This window comes from Podarcis tiliguerta (assembly GCF_965153285.1).
Source record: "Podarcis tiliguerta genome assembly, chromosome: 14".
Taxonomy (NCBI): Eukaryota; Metazoa; Chordata; class Lepidosauria; order Squamata; family Lacertidae; genus Podarcis; species Podarcis tiliguerta.
In genome coordinates, this window is record NC_139547.1 from 36,428,115 (window position 1) to 36,442,513 (window position 14,399).

General features: G+C 47.4%; 1 protein-coding gene across 1 annotated transcript; it reads right to left on the minus strand.

Annotated features, from left to right (window-relative positions):
- Nucleotides 1-602: 602 nt before the first annotated feature.
- METTL26 (methyltransferase like 26) lies at nucleotides 603-14,044 on the minus strand. Its single transcript, XM_083412472.1, has 6 exons — nucleotides 13,569-14,044; nucleotides 10,613-10,775; nucleotides 7,229-7,288; nucleotides 6,033-6,100; nucleotides 4,937-5,015; nucleotides 603-2,442 (listed from the first exon to the last, which is right to left on the minus strand). The coding sequence occupies exons 1-6, from the start codon at nucleotides 13,772-13,774 to the stop codon at nucleotides 2,395-2,397; spliced, it is 624 nt and encodes a 207-aa protein (XP_083268598.1). The 5' UTR covers nucleotides 13,775-14,044; the 3' UTR covers nucleotides 603-2,394.
- Between the last annotated feature and the right edge of the window lie 355 nt (nucleotides 14,045-14,399).

The following is a 14,399-nucleotide window of genomic DNA, read 5'->3' on the forward strand; positions in this document are numbered from 1 at the left end:
GTGGATGTTGTAGTTCAGCAACATCAAAGGACTGTCTTAAAGCAATATTGTGGGCCTACAGCAGTGCTGGCCAAAGCAGAATCGCCTCCCCATCACAAGCAATCCTATGCAGAGCCACACTTATTTGGACAATCAGTTTGGGGTTATTTTGCTGTGTGCAGCAATGGACGGAAAAACAACCACTTAAAGTCTGCATGAACCCTTTCTAGTTCTAGTGTGGGAAGGAAAATTCTTCTGATGACTGCCTGATGCTGGAAGCTCAAGAGTGGAGTGTGCTCTTGCTCTCAGGTCCTGTTTGAGTCTCCCTGCCTGGGCAACTGTCAGAACAGGATACTGGACTAGGTGAGTCATTTGCTTGATCCAGTAGGCTCTTATATTCAGAGATGGATTCTGGATCAAATTTTATCTTCTCAGGTTACATATTGCAAGGTTTACTCCTTTTTTATGGAAGCTGCTTTGAACATTATCATAACAGAAAAGTGGAGGTACAAATATTTAATCTAAACTTCGGCTTTGCTTGTCATCAACCTAGACTACGTAGGAGAGTAAAGCTCTGGTACTTCAATCGAGTACAGTAAATGAATACATTTCTCACATAGCAATACCCAAGCAATATATTTATTTGCACTCAAATGCAGCAGAGTCCACACAGTATTACATCCACACAGATCTCCCCGGCAAAGTTATTCCTCCTTGCGATTCCCATAAGCTCAGCCCTTAGCTACACATTGTTGCTGCTCTAGTGGCTGACCACCACTAGAGGGAACTATTACTTCATACAGATTTTTTAAAAGATGTGCTGGAGTGATTTGCTACCTCTTTTCAGGAACACTTGGAACAGGCAAAGAGGGGGGGGGGGAATTACTCAGTTGAAGACATATTAAAGCTGCTAGACTGTAAGCTAACCTACAGATGCAGGTGGGTATGATGTTACTGGAGTGGTAGCGTTTCAGAATACAGGCATGGAATTACATTATTGAATACCCAGTATTTTAACAACTTTGTTAAAACTCTCTTGAATTCAGAAAACGAAACTCTTGGGGGAAAAGGCTAGCATAGTGCCATTTCCCTTCACATCCTAATTTTCCCTGGGCAGGGATATTTTGGTGGGGGGGGGGGGTTCAATTGTGCAACCCACACCTGCAGCCCCAAATGGTACAGCCCCAGCAATCTCATAACATGCCGTTTATCTGGATGTGTCTGGTGTTGTATTGCCAGAATTCATGTGGTGTAAAATCCTAATCATGAGTGCAGGGGAGGAATCTGCAGGCCTCCATATCGCCAAAAAAAAATAAAGTCCCCCCCCCTACAGCCACTCCTTCATAAGCAGAGTAATGAGGCTGATGAGATTGAGGGTTTGTACCTCTTTTGCTCAGGGAGATGGCTAACCTGTGGCCCTCCAGATGATGTTGGACTGCAACTCCCATCACCCCTGGCCATGTAGGCTGGGGCTGGTGGGAGTTGGAGTCCAACAACCACTGAAAAGCCAAAGAGTTCCCATTCTCCTTTACTGGGTGGGTTGTTGGCACATTGCGGCATTGACTTTTGCTCTAAGGAGCATGGGAAGAAAAGGAGCACAGCAGAATTTGGAGGCTGGGGTGGGAAGAAGGAGGAAAGGAAAACAGTCCCAGCCTCTTCCAATGGGAGGACTGTAAAGAGTACTAGTCATCAAATCCATCTTTCCCATCTAGCTCTGCACGATAGCCTTCGGTTACTTGGGGAAGTGTCATTCTGAGCTTTCCTTCCTCCCATATTCCGTAATATTTTCTACTCCGAAATCCCCTCTTAACCCAAAAGTCACAGTTACAGGGTCAAAAGACATTGAGGTCTCCATCAAAGAAGGCCTGAAAACAAAGCCTTCACTGAAGCAGGCGAAAGGTAATAATCATGCACAAGAGACAAAGGTGGTTTGAGATGGGTACATGGATGCCCATGTCTAACCCACAATGTCGAAACCAGCAGCGAATACCAAAATCGAAGCATGAACGGGCTAGCTGGGGGACCCGCAGGCCCTCCAGATGTGCCTGGGCTCACAGTCCTCTCCATCCCTGCCTCCTCCCCTGGCCATGCTGCCTGGGGGCTGATGGGAATTGGGAGTCCAAGCACATCTGGGAGGACTGCAGCTCCTCCATCCCTGTGCTAGCTCAACACTGGCCAGAAACCTTTGGGCAAAGCTCCATTCTCTGTAAAGGCTTTTCTCTCCTGATGCAGATCTTCATACAGGACATCATTCCCATCTCAACAAGAGCTATTTTCACCCAGGAGCCGAAGAAGCTACTAGAAACCTGGTGGGCTTGAGCACGACAGACACAGAGCAAATTTGGCGACGGCAGGCGACACTTTGACCGTCCTTGGTGGTCCCTTCTCCTTGGCAGAGAAAGTGGATGGGCTGGCTTAGTGTTTGCGGAAAACAAGACACTTGTTGTTTGCAGGCATGTCGACCTGGAAGCAGAAAATCTTGAGGTTACTTGAGATACTTGGCAGCCACATTATATGGACGCAGGCACACAGTTCAACTCTTCATGTGTCTCCCCCTCCAAGCCAGATTCTCATTGCAGGGGGGTGGGGAGAGTGACGGGCACATTCCCTAGACCCTCTCCCTCCCTTGTACGACTTTCTCCTCTCCTGCAGCTCCCCACATGTTGGGGGCTGAACTTCTGCACTGGCAAACCTGCCCTGCTCCTGTAGGCAATGACAATAATTCGGTGGTAGGGCATCTACCTGGCATGCAGAAGGTCCCACACTCAGTCCCTAGCATCTCTAGGCAGCCCTGGCACAGAACCCTTTCTGACATTCTGGAGAACCACTCAAGTGCAGGCAATACAGAATGGGATGTACTAATGGTCTGACTCAATATAAGGCAGTTTCTTAGGCTCTCCATGCAACTCAGAACCCTCCATGCAACTCAGAACCCAATTGCTTGGAGAGCCCAGCATGTGTGGGAAACCTCTGGAAGAGGCAGTTGTAGGGTGGTGGAACCGGTGCAGTGATACTGGGTGCCACACTGCAGGGGCGCCACAACAATGCTGAAGAATGGAAGGTGGGGACTTCGAATTTTAGTGCTGCTGTGGAATTGAAGAGCCCAAAGTCTGCAACCGCCTTTAGCCATCCAGCTGTTGACGAACTATACAACTCCCACCGCCCCTGGCCGTTGGCCATGCTTGCTGGAGCTGATGGGAGTTGTAGTTCAGTCACATGCAGAGGGCCAAAGGTTCCTCACACCTGACCCACAAGAATGTCTAACACACTCTGCTTCAGAACAAGACAAGAAGAGCCCTGCTGGATCAGACCAAAGGCCCATCCAGCCCTGCATTCTCACCATGGCGAACCAGAAGACTGCCAGGAGGACCTCAGCTACACACTCCCTCCAGCTGCTGTTCCCAGCAACTGATGAAGGACACAGCCACGGTGTTCTCATAGTGAAGACACTTGCCAAGAGACAAATTTGCTCCTCCCAAATCTATTTGCAACATGTATTTCCCCCTCCCTCACCCACAGACATCCTGCTGCCATTCGCAGAGGTGTGCTACTCTACACCTGGCCATCAAGACTTCAGTGGTGGGAGAAACCAGCTGGGGAACCCCAACGGAACTCCCAGTTGGCTCAGAGCCAAGGGGTTGGTGGTGGGATGACAAAGAGTAGTCAGAGGCAGAAGAAGGAGCAAACTGGGAGGAGGTGTCGGAAGATGAAGGGGAAACAGGGTTTGGGGAGCAGGAAGAGGCTGTGGCAGAGAGCAGTCCAGAAGAGGAGACTGGAGAGGAGAGGGACCAAGAAGCAGAGATGAGTCAGGCTGGTGAAGAAGTCAGGGTGTCACCCGCTCCTGCTGCGACCAGATCCCCACCCCACTGGTCTCCCAGAACCAGAATAGGGAGGAGCTTGGGAAGGACCCAGGGGAGGAGGAGATTTAGAGAGCTGTGGAAGGCAGGGACCTTCAGTTATCGCAACTGCCTCATTAGGGCAAGATCTACTGGGAAGGGATGCTGTGATTATTACACCTAGCCACCTAAGCAGAACTTGCTTCCTTGAATAAAGAATTAACTTTACTGATGTCGTGTGACTTATGCTCCTGACACCCATCCCTGGCAGGTGCCCATCTTCCCAGACCCTTGGGCCATGCTAGTACAGTGGTGCCCCGCAAGACGAATGCCTCGCAAGACGGAAAACCCGCAAGACGAAAGGGTTTTCCGTTTGCAGAGGCGCTTTGCAAGACGAATTTCCCTATGGGCTTGCTTCGCAAGACGAAAATTGACGAAAATTCTTGCGATTTTTTTTCGCTCCAAAACCCCTTTTTCTGAAGCGCTAAGCTGCTAAAAGCATTTTAGCAGCAAAACTGCTAATCCCTTAAGCCTTAAAAAGCCGTTTTTAGCCCTTAAACTGTCAATAGCGCTAATAGAGCTAATCCGCTAATGGGCTTGCTTCGCAAGACGGAAAAACCGCAAGACGAAAAGACTCGCAGAACGGATTATTTTCGTCTTGCGAGGCACCACTGTAAAGGTAAAGGGACCCCTGACCATTTGGTCCAGTCCTGACCGACTCTGGGGTTGTGGCGCTCATCTCGCTTTATTGGCCGAGGGAGCCAGCATACAGCTTCCAGGTCATGTGGCCAGCATAACTAAGCCACTTCTGGCGAACCAGAGCAGCGTACAGAAATGCCATTTACCTTCCCGCCGGAATATTTATCTACTTGCACTTTGACGTGCTTTCAAACTGCTAGGTTGGCAGGAGCAGGGACAGAGCAACAGGAGCTCACCCCGTCGCAGGGATTCGAACCGCCAACCTTCTGATTGGCACGTCCTAGGCTCTGTGGTTTAACCCACAGCACCACCCGCGTCCCTTAGCCATGCTAGCCGGAGCTAAGAGGAGCCAAACAATAATTGTGGGGCGACACACTCCCCCTCCCCCCAAACCCATTCTTTAGGTTCCTATGACCACCTACCATCCTCTCCAACCACATCCTATTGATCTCAGCAAGCTGCTGCAGCAAAGCCGTGTCCCGGAGGCCCCAGGCTGGGTTTCTGTGGTTGGGAGTGGGGGGGAGAAGACAGAGAGAGAATGAAGTCAATCACTGTTACATACAGAGAGCAGCACTGCTACCTCCATATAAGGGTTTCCTATCCATCCATGTCAGAATCCTGCTTGAGGTGATGCCTACAATGGCTTAACAATCACTCCTTCTTCCCAGGGAACTCTGGGAATTGTAGCTCTGCGTGTGTGGCTAACGATGGCCTGAATTGGGCCATGTCTGTGCTTTACATGCCAAGCAGTGTTATACCGCTTTAGCAGTCATGACTTCCCCAAGTCTGGCCAGGAGACCCCGATTTCCCTCACAGAGCTACAGTTGTCAAGAGTGGTGTAACTGTCAATCCCTCTTCCCAGGGAACTCTGGGAACTGTAGTTCTGTGAGGGGAATGGGGCCTCCTAACAATGCTCAATGAACTACAATCTGGAGGCTGCTTAGTGGTAAGTCATGACTGTTTAAAGTGGTATAAGAGTGCTTTGAATGGATGGTGCAGATGTCAACCAAGTAAAACTCAGGAGTAGAGCCACACTACTCTTCCTTATTTTATATACTGTTCAATCAAAAATAAATAAATCTCTAAGCCACTTGCATAAAATGGTATAAAATAAACATTTAAAAATAGCAAAGGTAACCCCAAAACCCAGAGACTTGAGAAACAGTAGACATAAATAAAACCATCCAAATATCCATAAAAAACCAACAGATCTTTGAGCCTGATAAAATTACATGTCTGGCTAGACTTGCTGAAACAACAACAAGAAGAAAGGGTTTTTTTTACCAAGCATCAGCCATCGTGCTTAATATCAATAGGCAGGGAGTTCCTAATGGTACCTACTCCCATGCTGAAAGTGAAGATTCCTTGCAGTTGCAGAATGAACATTATGCAGGACTTTTGAAAATGCCTTTTCTGCAGATGGAAACGGCTGAGAGGGCACAGTAAACTAGTTCCAAAGCTGCTGAGGGCTTTATATGCTATGAGTAACTCCTTCGATTTGGCCTAGCTCCTCCTTACCTCTGCCTCAAGTAGGAATCAAAGTCCACGTTGCTCTGTGGGTAGATGCAGCCATTCACAGCATAAGGCTTGGGGTGGAATCAGGCAGGGGGGAAACACACCAAACAGTTTAAGACAAAGTGGTATCAAACAATCAATTTTTCTTTTTTAAAAAAGTGTTGTTTTTTTTATAAAAATCAAATAATGTGTGGGTTCTTTCTCCTGCCACCCCTTAACTCAGAACTGGGGAAAAAATCTAAGAATTCAGACAGCCAAGTTCCTCTTAATGAAGCTTTCTGAAGTTATGGGGGCTTAGACTACAGAAAGCTTAAAAAAACCCCAGCAACCATCAGCCCTGTTACCTCAAAGTTGGCAGTGTGAGAAAATGCACCTTGGATTTTCTGCAGAGCCAAGGGTTGCCACTAGGGGGGGACATGGCATACTGTTGGGAATGAATGCGACCAACTTCGGAAAAAACCAAAAAACCCGAGACCGAAGCAAAACATCACATGAATCTCTATACACAGAATCACTAGGCTGTTGCAAAGGATAAACCTGCAGCCCTCAAAAGGTGGTTACTTCAGTTGCCCTCATTCTCAGAAAGAGTGATCAATGGCCAAGGATGTTGGGAGTTGTGGTCCAGTTACATCTGGATTGGCACAGGTTCTGCACCACCACCAGAGGCCCAAGAACATCAGCTTTGCGTTCTGGTTACTTTAGAGCAGCCTTCCCTGAGCTGTGCCGTCCAGATGTTTCAGCCTACAATTTATACTCCAAAACATCTGGAGGGCGCCATCTTAAGGGAAGGCTGTTCTAAGGAAACACAACATAAAGGAGTTCAGGGTCCTTGTACCATCACGCCCAGGGTCAAAACTACATGTGGCATTAAAAGCACCTTTGAGGGGGGGGGAATTCAAGGGTTTTTTAAAAGAAGTAATTTTCCCCGCTCCTTTTTAAGTCCTGAGAAAAATCCTTCCTCTGCTGCTACTTGCAAATGAAAGGCAATTTCCCAGGGCATTATCTGTATGTAGCCAAATTCATACAACAGAGCAAATTGGGAGGAACTGCAAGTTTTGCACAATGTTTTTTGTTTTCTTTAACTGCTGGTTGGAGCTGATGGGAGTTGTAGTCCAAAATATCTAGAGGCCGCTCACTCGGCAAAGGCTGCTTCAGGAACAGCAGTATCTAGATTACAAGGATCCTGACTGACAGCTTACCCCGTATGTGACCATCACTGCTTTAGGCTTTAACAGCTTTCCTGCTCCTCTGAACAAACCCTGTGGTTGGGGGCAGGGGGAGGCAGGGAATAATTGAACAAAATGCAAAGGAAATAGGTTAACAAGCACATTTGGAAAGAGCGGATTTCATGAGAATCACAAAGCGTTTGTAGGATATGTATAAAAATTAGCAAGAAAGTGGCAACTGATCTTTCCAGTAGGATCATTCCTGTGTATCTAAATTCTATTTCTTGCAGATTCCTTACGGAATAGTAAAAGAACACAATGTAAGTTTTGCAAAATTGTAGTTGGTTTCCAGAGCAAGAGGCACCTTAGACTACCTCCTCTCCATAGATGCAGTTGGTCAACAATGGGAAATGGACTCTATGTAGACTCAAGGGTGCTTCCTCTAAGCATGTGCAGAGTGCATTTCTCTCACTGTTGCATCAATTTATTTGTAGGAATGCATGCAAGTCCCGCTTTCTGAACATTCAACGTGTGAAAAGTCACTTATCCAAACACAGTGAATTAGTACTCAAACCTTACTATACACACAACAGATTCAGATATCCAAACAAAACATTTCTTTTTTATTTCCTTGTTTGCCTTTTACTGGTTGGCTGAGGAACAGAGGGAAGAAGGGAGGGAAATCAGAGAGCATTTTTTAATATTTTTTGCTTTCGGGGGTCAAAATTCAGTGTAAATTTTCCCCACAGGAATCAATGGAAATTATCAACTCATTATGCAAACACTCTCATAACTAATAATTTCTAGGAAACGCATTGTTTTCGGTAAGCGAGACCTGCGTGTACTTCTAACCTGCCAAATCATTGAAAAAGGTCTCATGGCAGTGTAATAATAAATTTGTTAAACCACCATAAAACTACAAAATCATAAGACACAGGAGATATGACGAATACTGAATCTAATTAATTCTCTAAAATCACTTGGGAAAACAGAAGCATTTTCTGCAGGCAGCAAAATATCAAAATTGTTAGTGTTGGTCTGATTTCAAAGGGAATGGCATTCCAAAGGCCTGGTGCCGCTATACTAAAAGCCTCAGCTGGCCATATGGTGCACCATTTGTAGGTGTATAAGCAACTGGGAGCAACACACTAGATTTCTGCTGTTGGTGATGCCGGTTCCCTAAATTAGCAAACAGCCCAGGAAAGGTTGTTAGCTAGAAAGGACATTCAACCAAGAACCACAAGATGGCGCTTGCATTAGCTACACGGAGCCCACTCAAGTCCAAAAGAAAGGAAAGTGTAACTGCCTTCTCACTGATGGGAAGCTGGAGAAGGCGCATCCAATCAGGGCAGCAGCAGAGACTAAGGGTTAAAGCCCACAACTCAACCGTCTCCCAATCCAGCTCACTTTCCTCTCTTTGCAACAACTATTTCTTTTGAAAAATCTTGAATGCCATAGCTGATCATTTGGGCTGCAAAAGGTCCAGGAGTTGGTAGGAACTATTGGGTTGAAGATTAAGCAGAAATACAAAAACAAAAGTGGGAACTGATAGGACTAATACCCTTAAACTCCACGGAACACATTCCCCGTTCCATTATTCCAATGAGCAAAGTAAGGTTTGTCTCCTTCCTTCCAGTTTTTGTTTGGGCCTTTCACATTCAGCCCAAAGAACCCAAATGAATCTGAAAGCTTGCTTTCTCTCACAGACCATTATATATAAAGGGAGTACTCTACTGTTATTTTGGCTTTCATCCCCTCTCAAATGGATCATTTGAGCATATTCTGAAAATTTTCGAATCGACCATCTAAATCAGGGGTGGTCAACCTTTTTATACCTACGGCCCACTAACGCATCTTTCTTGATGGTAAAATTTCCTTACTGCCCACCAATGCTCAATGGAAGGAGGATTCAGCTTGTGCCATAGAACCCCCTACTGCCCACCCAGAACCCTGAAACACCCACTAGTGGGTGGTAGGGACCAGGTTGACAATCCTTGGTCTAAATGGATGTTACTTCATTTAAAAGCAGATTCTTAAAATCTTATCTGGGGTGGGGGGGAATTAAGTGCCACGGTTCTTGACACTGTCTATGATTATATGAACAAGGCTTAGTAACATAAGTAGCTAGAGACTACAAGGTTCTGCTGCTAGCACACAGCTAAACATGCATCTACTACTACTTATTAGTGCAACACACACTTACTGACTTTAAAAGGAATTAAAAATCACTTTTTTCTTCCAGTTTAGAAGCATTTCCTGACTTAATGGCTTGTTGTTGCTTACCAGTAGAAACCAGTTAAGGAGCTAGCTAGGTATGATTTGGACCTACTGCCAGGAAGCTTCTAAGATGTCAAATCAAAACAGTTAGTGTTATCTTTCCCCAACCTGCAGAATTGGATTTAGGGTTGTGCAGGTGGTTCCCCTGCAGAGGGCATGGAGCCAAGGGGCCATAAAATTGAGAAGATCCATACCTGAGAAGATCGAATTGACCCCTGCCAACCTGATACCCGCTTCCAGATGTTGCTGGACCACAACTCCCACCACCCCTGACCAGTGGCAATGCTGGATGGTGCTGATGGGAGTTGGAGTTCAGCAGCATTTGGAGAGCCAGTGTTGGGCCCAGTACTTGGTCCAGCAAGCATTTGGCTCATGTGGTGCTTGGCAGTCTGATTCTACTGGTGGGCGGGGTCAAAAGCAAAGGTGGGTGGAGTCATTAATGTAAATTTTACCTTTGTACAGCTGACTACTTTCTTCATTCACACCCCACTTTCTCTCTCTTGATCAGGCAGGCAAAAGGCATTATCCAAATTGCCCTAATAGAAATGTGCAGAAAAAAGTTCCCCATTCCCACTATAAGCACTTACCTGGGAGTAAGAGGTAAAGACACTCCTTTTTACCTTCTGGCACCCTAGATGGATATTTTAGGGCCTTACCTTATTCCTGCGATTGCATTTTAAACTTTTTAAATAAATTGCTTTCTTTTCCCACATATAACATTACAAACTTAAAAGAGATACAGAAATGAACAATGGCTTGCCTGTTTGGTGCCATATGGTCCACAACTTTAAAAAGGAATTGATACAGTGTGGACAAATGGTTATTGCAGATACATAAATCCAACGCTACAAATAATATTATGATTCCATGGAAGCGCAATGGAGCGGTCGTTAATAAGTCCTGGGGTGCAATCAAATTCACATAAAATCATACTTTGCAAGAACTTCCTGTAGCACCGCATTTCAAACTGTTTTTAGCCTGGTGTTTCTGTTGTCCTAACCCGCCCCAGCACCTTAGGGTGAAGGTTGGGTCAATAAATCAGAATAATATGAAGTCCCATTCAGCTCAGTGGGCTTGACTTCCCAGCAGACACAGTACAGGCTTTCACTGCCAAGCGGGCTGACAGGAGCGTGGCCTCACCTCCGTGCAGCTCATGTCCGAGATATGAATCATGTTGATGTTGACAATGAGGTCCAGAGAGTCCGGGCGCAAGCCGCCCCACGTCTCCCAGCTGCGCGATGCGTCCAAGTAAATGGGTGGTTTGACATTCGGGAGGCGGTACGCCCTGATAAATTCAGAAATGCTAGAAAGAGAAGGAAGAGAGCCAGACTGCAGATGGGGCAAGGGTCAACGGTAGAGCCGGCACCAGCAGCTTGCTCTCAGTAGGGACAGGGGTGCCATCAGGGTAGGAGACTCTGGGGTACAAGTCCAGGGCCCTTCTCAGCAGGAGAGCCTCCAGGAAAAGCAGGGGTGGATGATCTCATGTATGAGATGCCCATTGCCATTTACAGAGGAGGCCTTGCACAAGTCCATTAACTGCACAGTCTGAATGTGGGAACATAGGAAGCAACGTTTGGTCCACCAAGCTCAGTAGTTTCTACAAAGGTTGGCAGCAGCTCTTTGGGGGTTTCATGCAGCCCTACCTGGAGATGCCGGAGACTGAACCTGGAGCCTTCTGCATGCAAGGCAGATAATCCTGCCACTGAGCTAAAGGCCCATTCCTAAAATGGCTTCATTGCACCACCGAACCAACCAGTTGAAAGCATAAAGCAAATCCAGCTGATAAATGAAGTGCAAAGGAGGTTTAATTAATCAATTAAACCTGCATAAGTTGTGCAGAGGAGGGAAATGACCCACAGCCTTCCTAAAAAAAGGAAAGAGCAGCCAACGCTGCCCTTAAAGAGGGGCTTCTCACAGACAGAACGCCTCTTCCCAGATCGCACTTGCCATCCACAGCTTTTATAAACACTTTTAAAATGAAAAGTACTCAGGCCTCTACCAAGGGCCACTGTGGGGCTATCTCTCGCCCCCCCCCCCCAACTCTCCTGGAAAAGGGGAGGCTGACCTGTCCTCATCCATTGGCCAATTAAGCAGCAGCTGGCTTTCACCTCCTCTCCCTATCCTGTTTTCCTTTTATAGCATGTCTATTAGAGTGTTAGCTTAATATATGAATGTTCTTAGGACATTTTAGGTGCCAATGGAAACTTTGCTTTCAGTGGAAAAGCAAGTTGTGGGTTGTTTTTTTTTTGGGGGGGCTGTTTCTGGATCAGAACTGCAGTGGGAATGAGGTAGTAAGGTTCCCATAGCCATCAACCCATCCTGCCGGGAACCCAATCCAGACCCTGTGACTATGGTTTACTTTAATTAACAACAACAACAAAAAATGCCAACCACTAAAGCAATTGCTAATTACACAAGTGATGTAATATTAGTTTGGTACTAAATTCAAAGAATTATAGGCCTGGCACTAAGCTATGGTCTGCGCTATCCCCTAAACTAGGGGCTCTGACTTCAGCCATGCGCAGTGGCGTAGCGTGGGTTGTCAGCACCTGGGGCAAGGCAAATAATTTGCGCCCCCTAACCCGTGGATTTGCGCCCCCTAACCCTAACCCCCAGATGTTGCGCCCGGTGCGGCCGCCCCCCCCCCCGCACCCCCCACGCTACGCCACTGGCCATGCGTGGTATACTTTCCTCCCCAGCCCCACCTGCCCAAAGGATATGTTTCAGATTTGCAAAACCAGAATGAATACTGAGATTTGCTGAAGAGTTAACGTGTAACACAGCAGTGCTCAGTGATCCTGTGTTTAGAGGCATAGGAGGTGCTTTGCTGGACCTGGTCAAGGTCCACTTAGACCAGCCTTCGTAGCAAGAATCAGAGCAACTGTGAAGCTGGCCAATCATTATTGGACAAGCTCACTTTCAAGTACAATTTAAGGGACACTTTTTAACTACGCTTACATTATTTTGCCCTCCCTCAACTGTCACCTAGGAACAGCCATTCCACTAGGCTTTTGGGTCTGCTTCCATCCCTGCTGGTCATTTTTAGAACAGCAGCTTCAAAAGCTGAGTTTGCTTTTTTTCCTCCTCCTTCCCCACTCTTTTTTCATTGCATGTTATCTCTTTTTTAGTATCTGTTTTTTTGTTTTGAAAACCTGATGGGGGAAAAGAAAGAAACCTTCAAGTTGCTCTTTCAGTTAAAGACCAGTTAAAGATGCTTAGAAGAAGAAGAAACAAGCAAACAAATACAATAACGCTCACTACAAGGCATTGTCTTTAAAGGCAGCTCAAAAACACCATTTAGTACAGAACACAGCTGCCCGGGTGCTAGTAGGAGCTAGAGACCAGACTTATTATGCCAATCCTGTATAGCTTACATTGGGTGCCAGTTTGTTTCCAGGTTCAGTTTTAAGGCACCCTTAACTTAAATCCCTTTAAATAAATACAAATGAAATATTTTATACTGACCACAGCCCTAAAACCATTAATTTCCAGCATTAGTCATACAGGCGGGCACAGGCTAATGAGACATGTATTTCTTAACTATTGTCTGTAATGCAGAGAAGATTCTGTACGTCCCTTCTGCGGGGTGGGGGAGCGACAGAGAAGGGGAGAGAACGGAAAGCCATCGTGCCATCCTCTTACGGATGCAATAACTTCATCATGCAGACTGATCCCTTTCCCCCTAACCAAGCCCACCTGCTGCCAATCTGCTGGTGTCATTGGGTGACGTCAGCTCATGGGCGGGGTAGTGGTGGCGGTGGGGCTCAGTCCCGCTGGGCACGGCTGCTTCGCCAGTGTGTTTCCTGCACGGAACTCACTGGCAGAGCAGACTCCCGCCCCCGCGAGCCAGCTGTGAAAAGTGGGTGGGAGGAGCAACACCCACCACCTACCAGCCACATGGCATAGTCCGTGCATTCAATGTATATAGTGCACATGAGGCCTGAAGCGCGTCAAGAACACGTTTCAGACGACACCCAGGATGCAGGGAGGGGGTCCTCCTCGTGTCCAGACTGGACCGGCGGGGAATCCCGTGCAAGTCCACTCCGACGATCCATCCGAACAGCCTCCCAGGTCCGCCCCAGCAGCGAGGCCTTACCTCTCGATGCATTTCGGATCCACATCCGAGGGCTGCCAGAGCACGTTGGGCATCATCTGGGCAAAGTGGGCCGCGTGCTGCCCGGAGCCTGAAGCCACTTCCAGCACCTGGACTTGCGGCTGGCAGGGGTTCACGTAGTCCCGGAGGACTCTCAGGATAGGCTCCTTGTTCCTCTCCCCCGCCGCTGCTACGAACGCGGCACTCATCCTGCAAAAGAGGGCTGAGGGGGTCCTTGGAAGGGACTTGCCGCTTGCAGAGCAGAAGGAGAGCAGCAGGGCGCCTTGCAACAGTTTGGCTGCAGGATCCGCTTGGGTGCCCCTTGCAAGCAGCCTGCAAGGACTTTCCTTCTCGTCCTCTAGGTCTACCTTTAAGGAGGCTCGCACCCCCGCACCCAAGGATTGCAGGCTGGGAATTTTGTCCTCAGAGCTGCTGGGAGGGAGGGGGGGAAGGAGATCGAGGAAGTTAAATGAAGCCACAAAGCAAAAGACTACGATTCCCAGAATGCAGCGCGGGGGGGGCGTGGCTATTGGTTCCACTTCTGCCCCTCCTGGTATAGATGGTTTTGTAAGTGGGTGCTTGGAAAGTCCGGAAACCAGGTTTCGGGGGGGGGGATCTTGATTTTCAAACGATAGGAAGCGCGGGCTTCTTGAATGTGTGTTTGGACTTAGCAAATAAACCATAGATTTACTCCCTAGTAAGTACCTGCGCTGCTGTAGCTAATTCATGCCTTACAGGTTCCTTTGAAATTTCGGCTGCAAAAAAGAAACGGGATATTTCAAGGTGCCAGTCCGCATGGCTCTTTATTCCTTTTTGCTGCAGTAGCCGGTGAAC

What these genes read in the sequence shown, in the direction of transcription:
- METTL26 (XM_083412472.1), bottom strand. Translation starts at nt 13,774, where the DNA reads ATGAGTGCCGCGTTCGTAGCAGCGGCGGGGGAGAGGAACAAGGAGCCT. An exon ending in CGGACATGAGCTGCACGGAG is followed by an intron (nt 7,289 to 10,612) that starts GTGAGGCCACGC and finishes CCCCAACCACAG; the next exon opens with GGTTTGTTCAGAGGAGCAGG. An exon ending in GATTCCTACTTGAGGCAGAG is followed by an intron (nt 5,016 to 6,032) that starts GTAAGGAGGAGC and finishes TCCCAACCACAG; the next exon opens with AAACCCAGCCTGGGGCCTCC.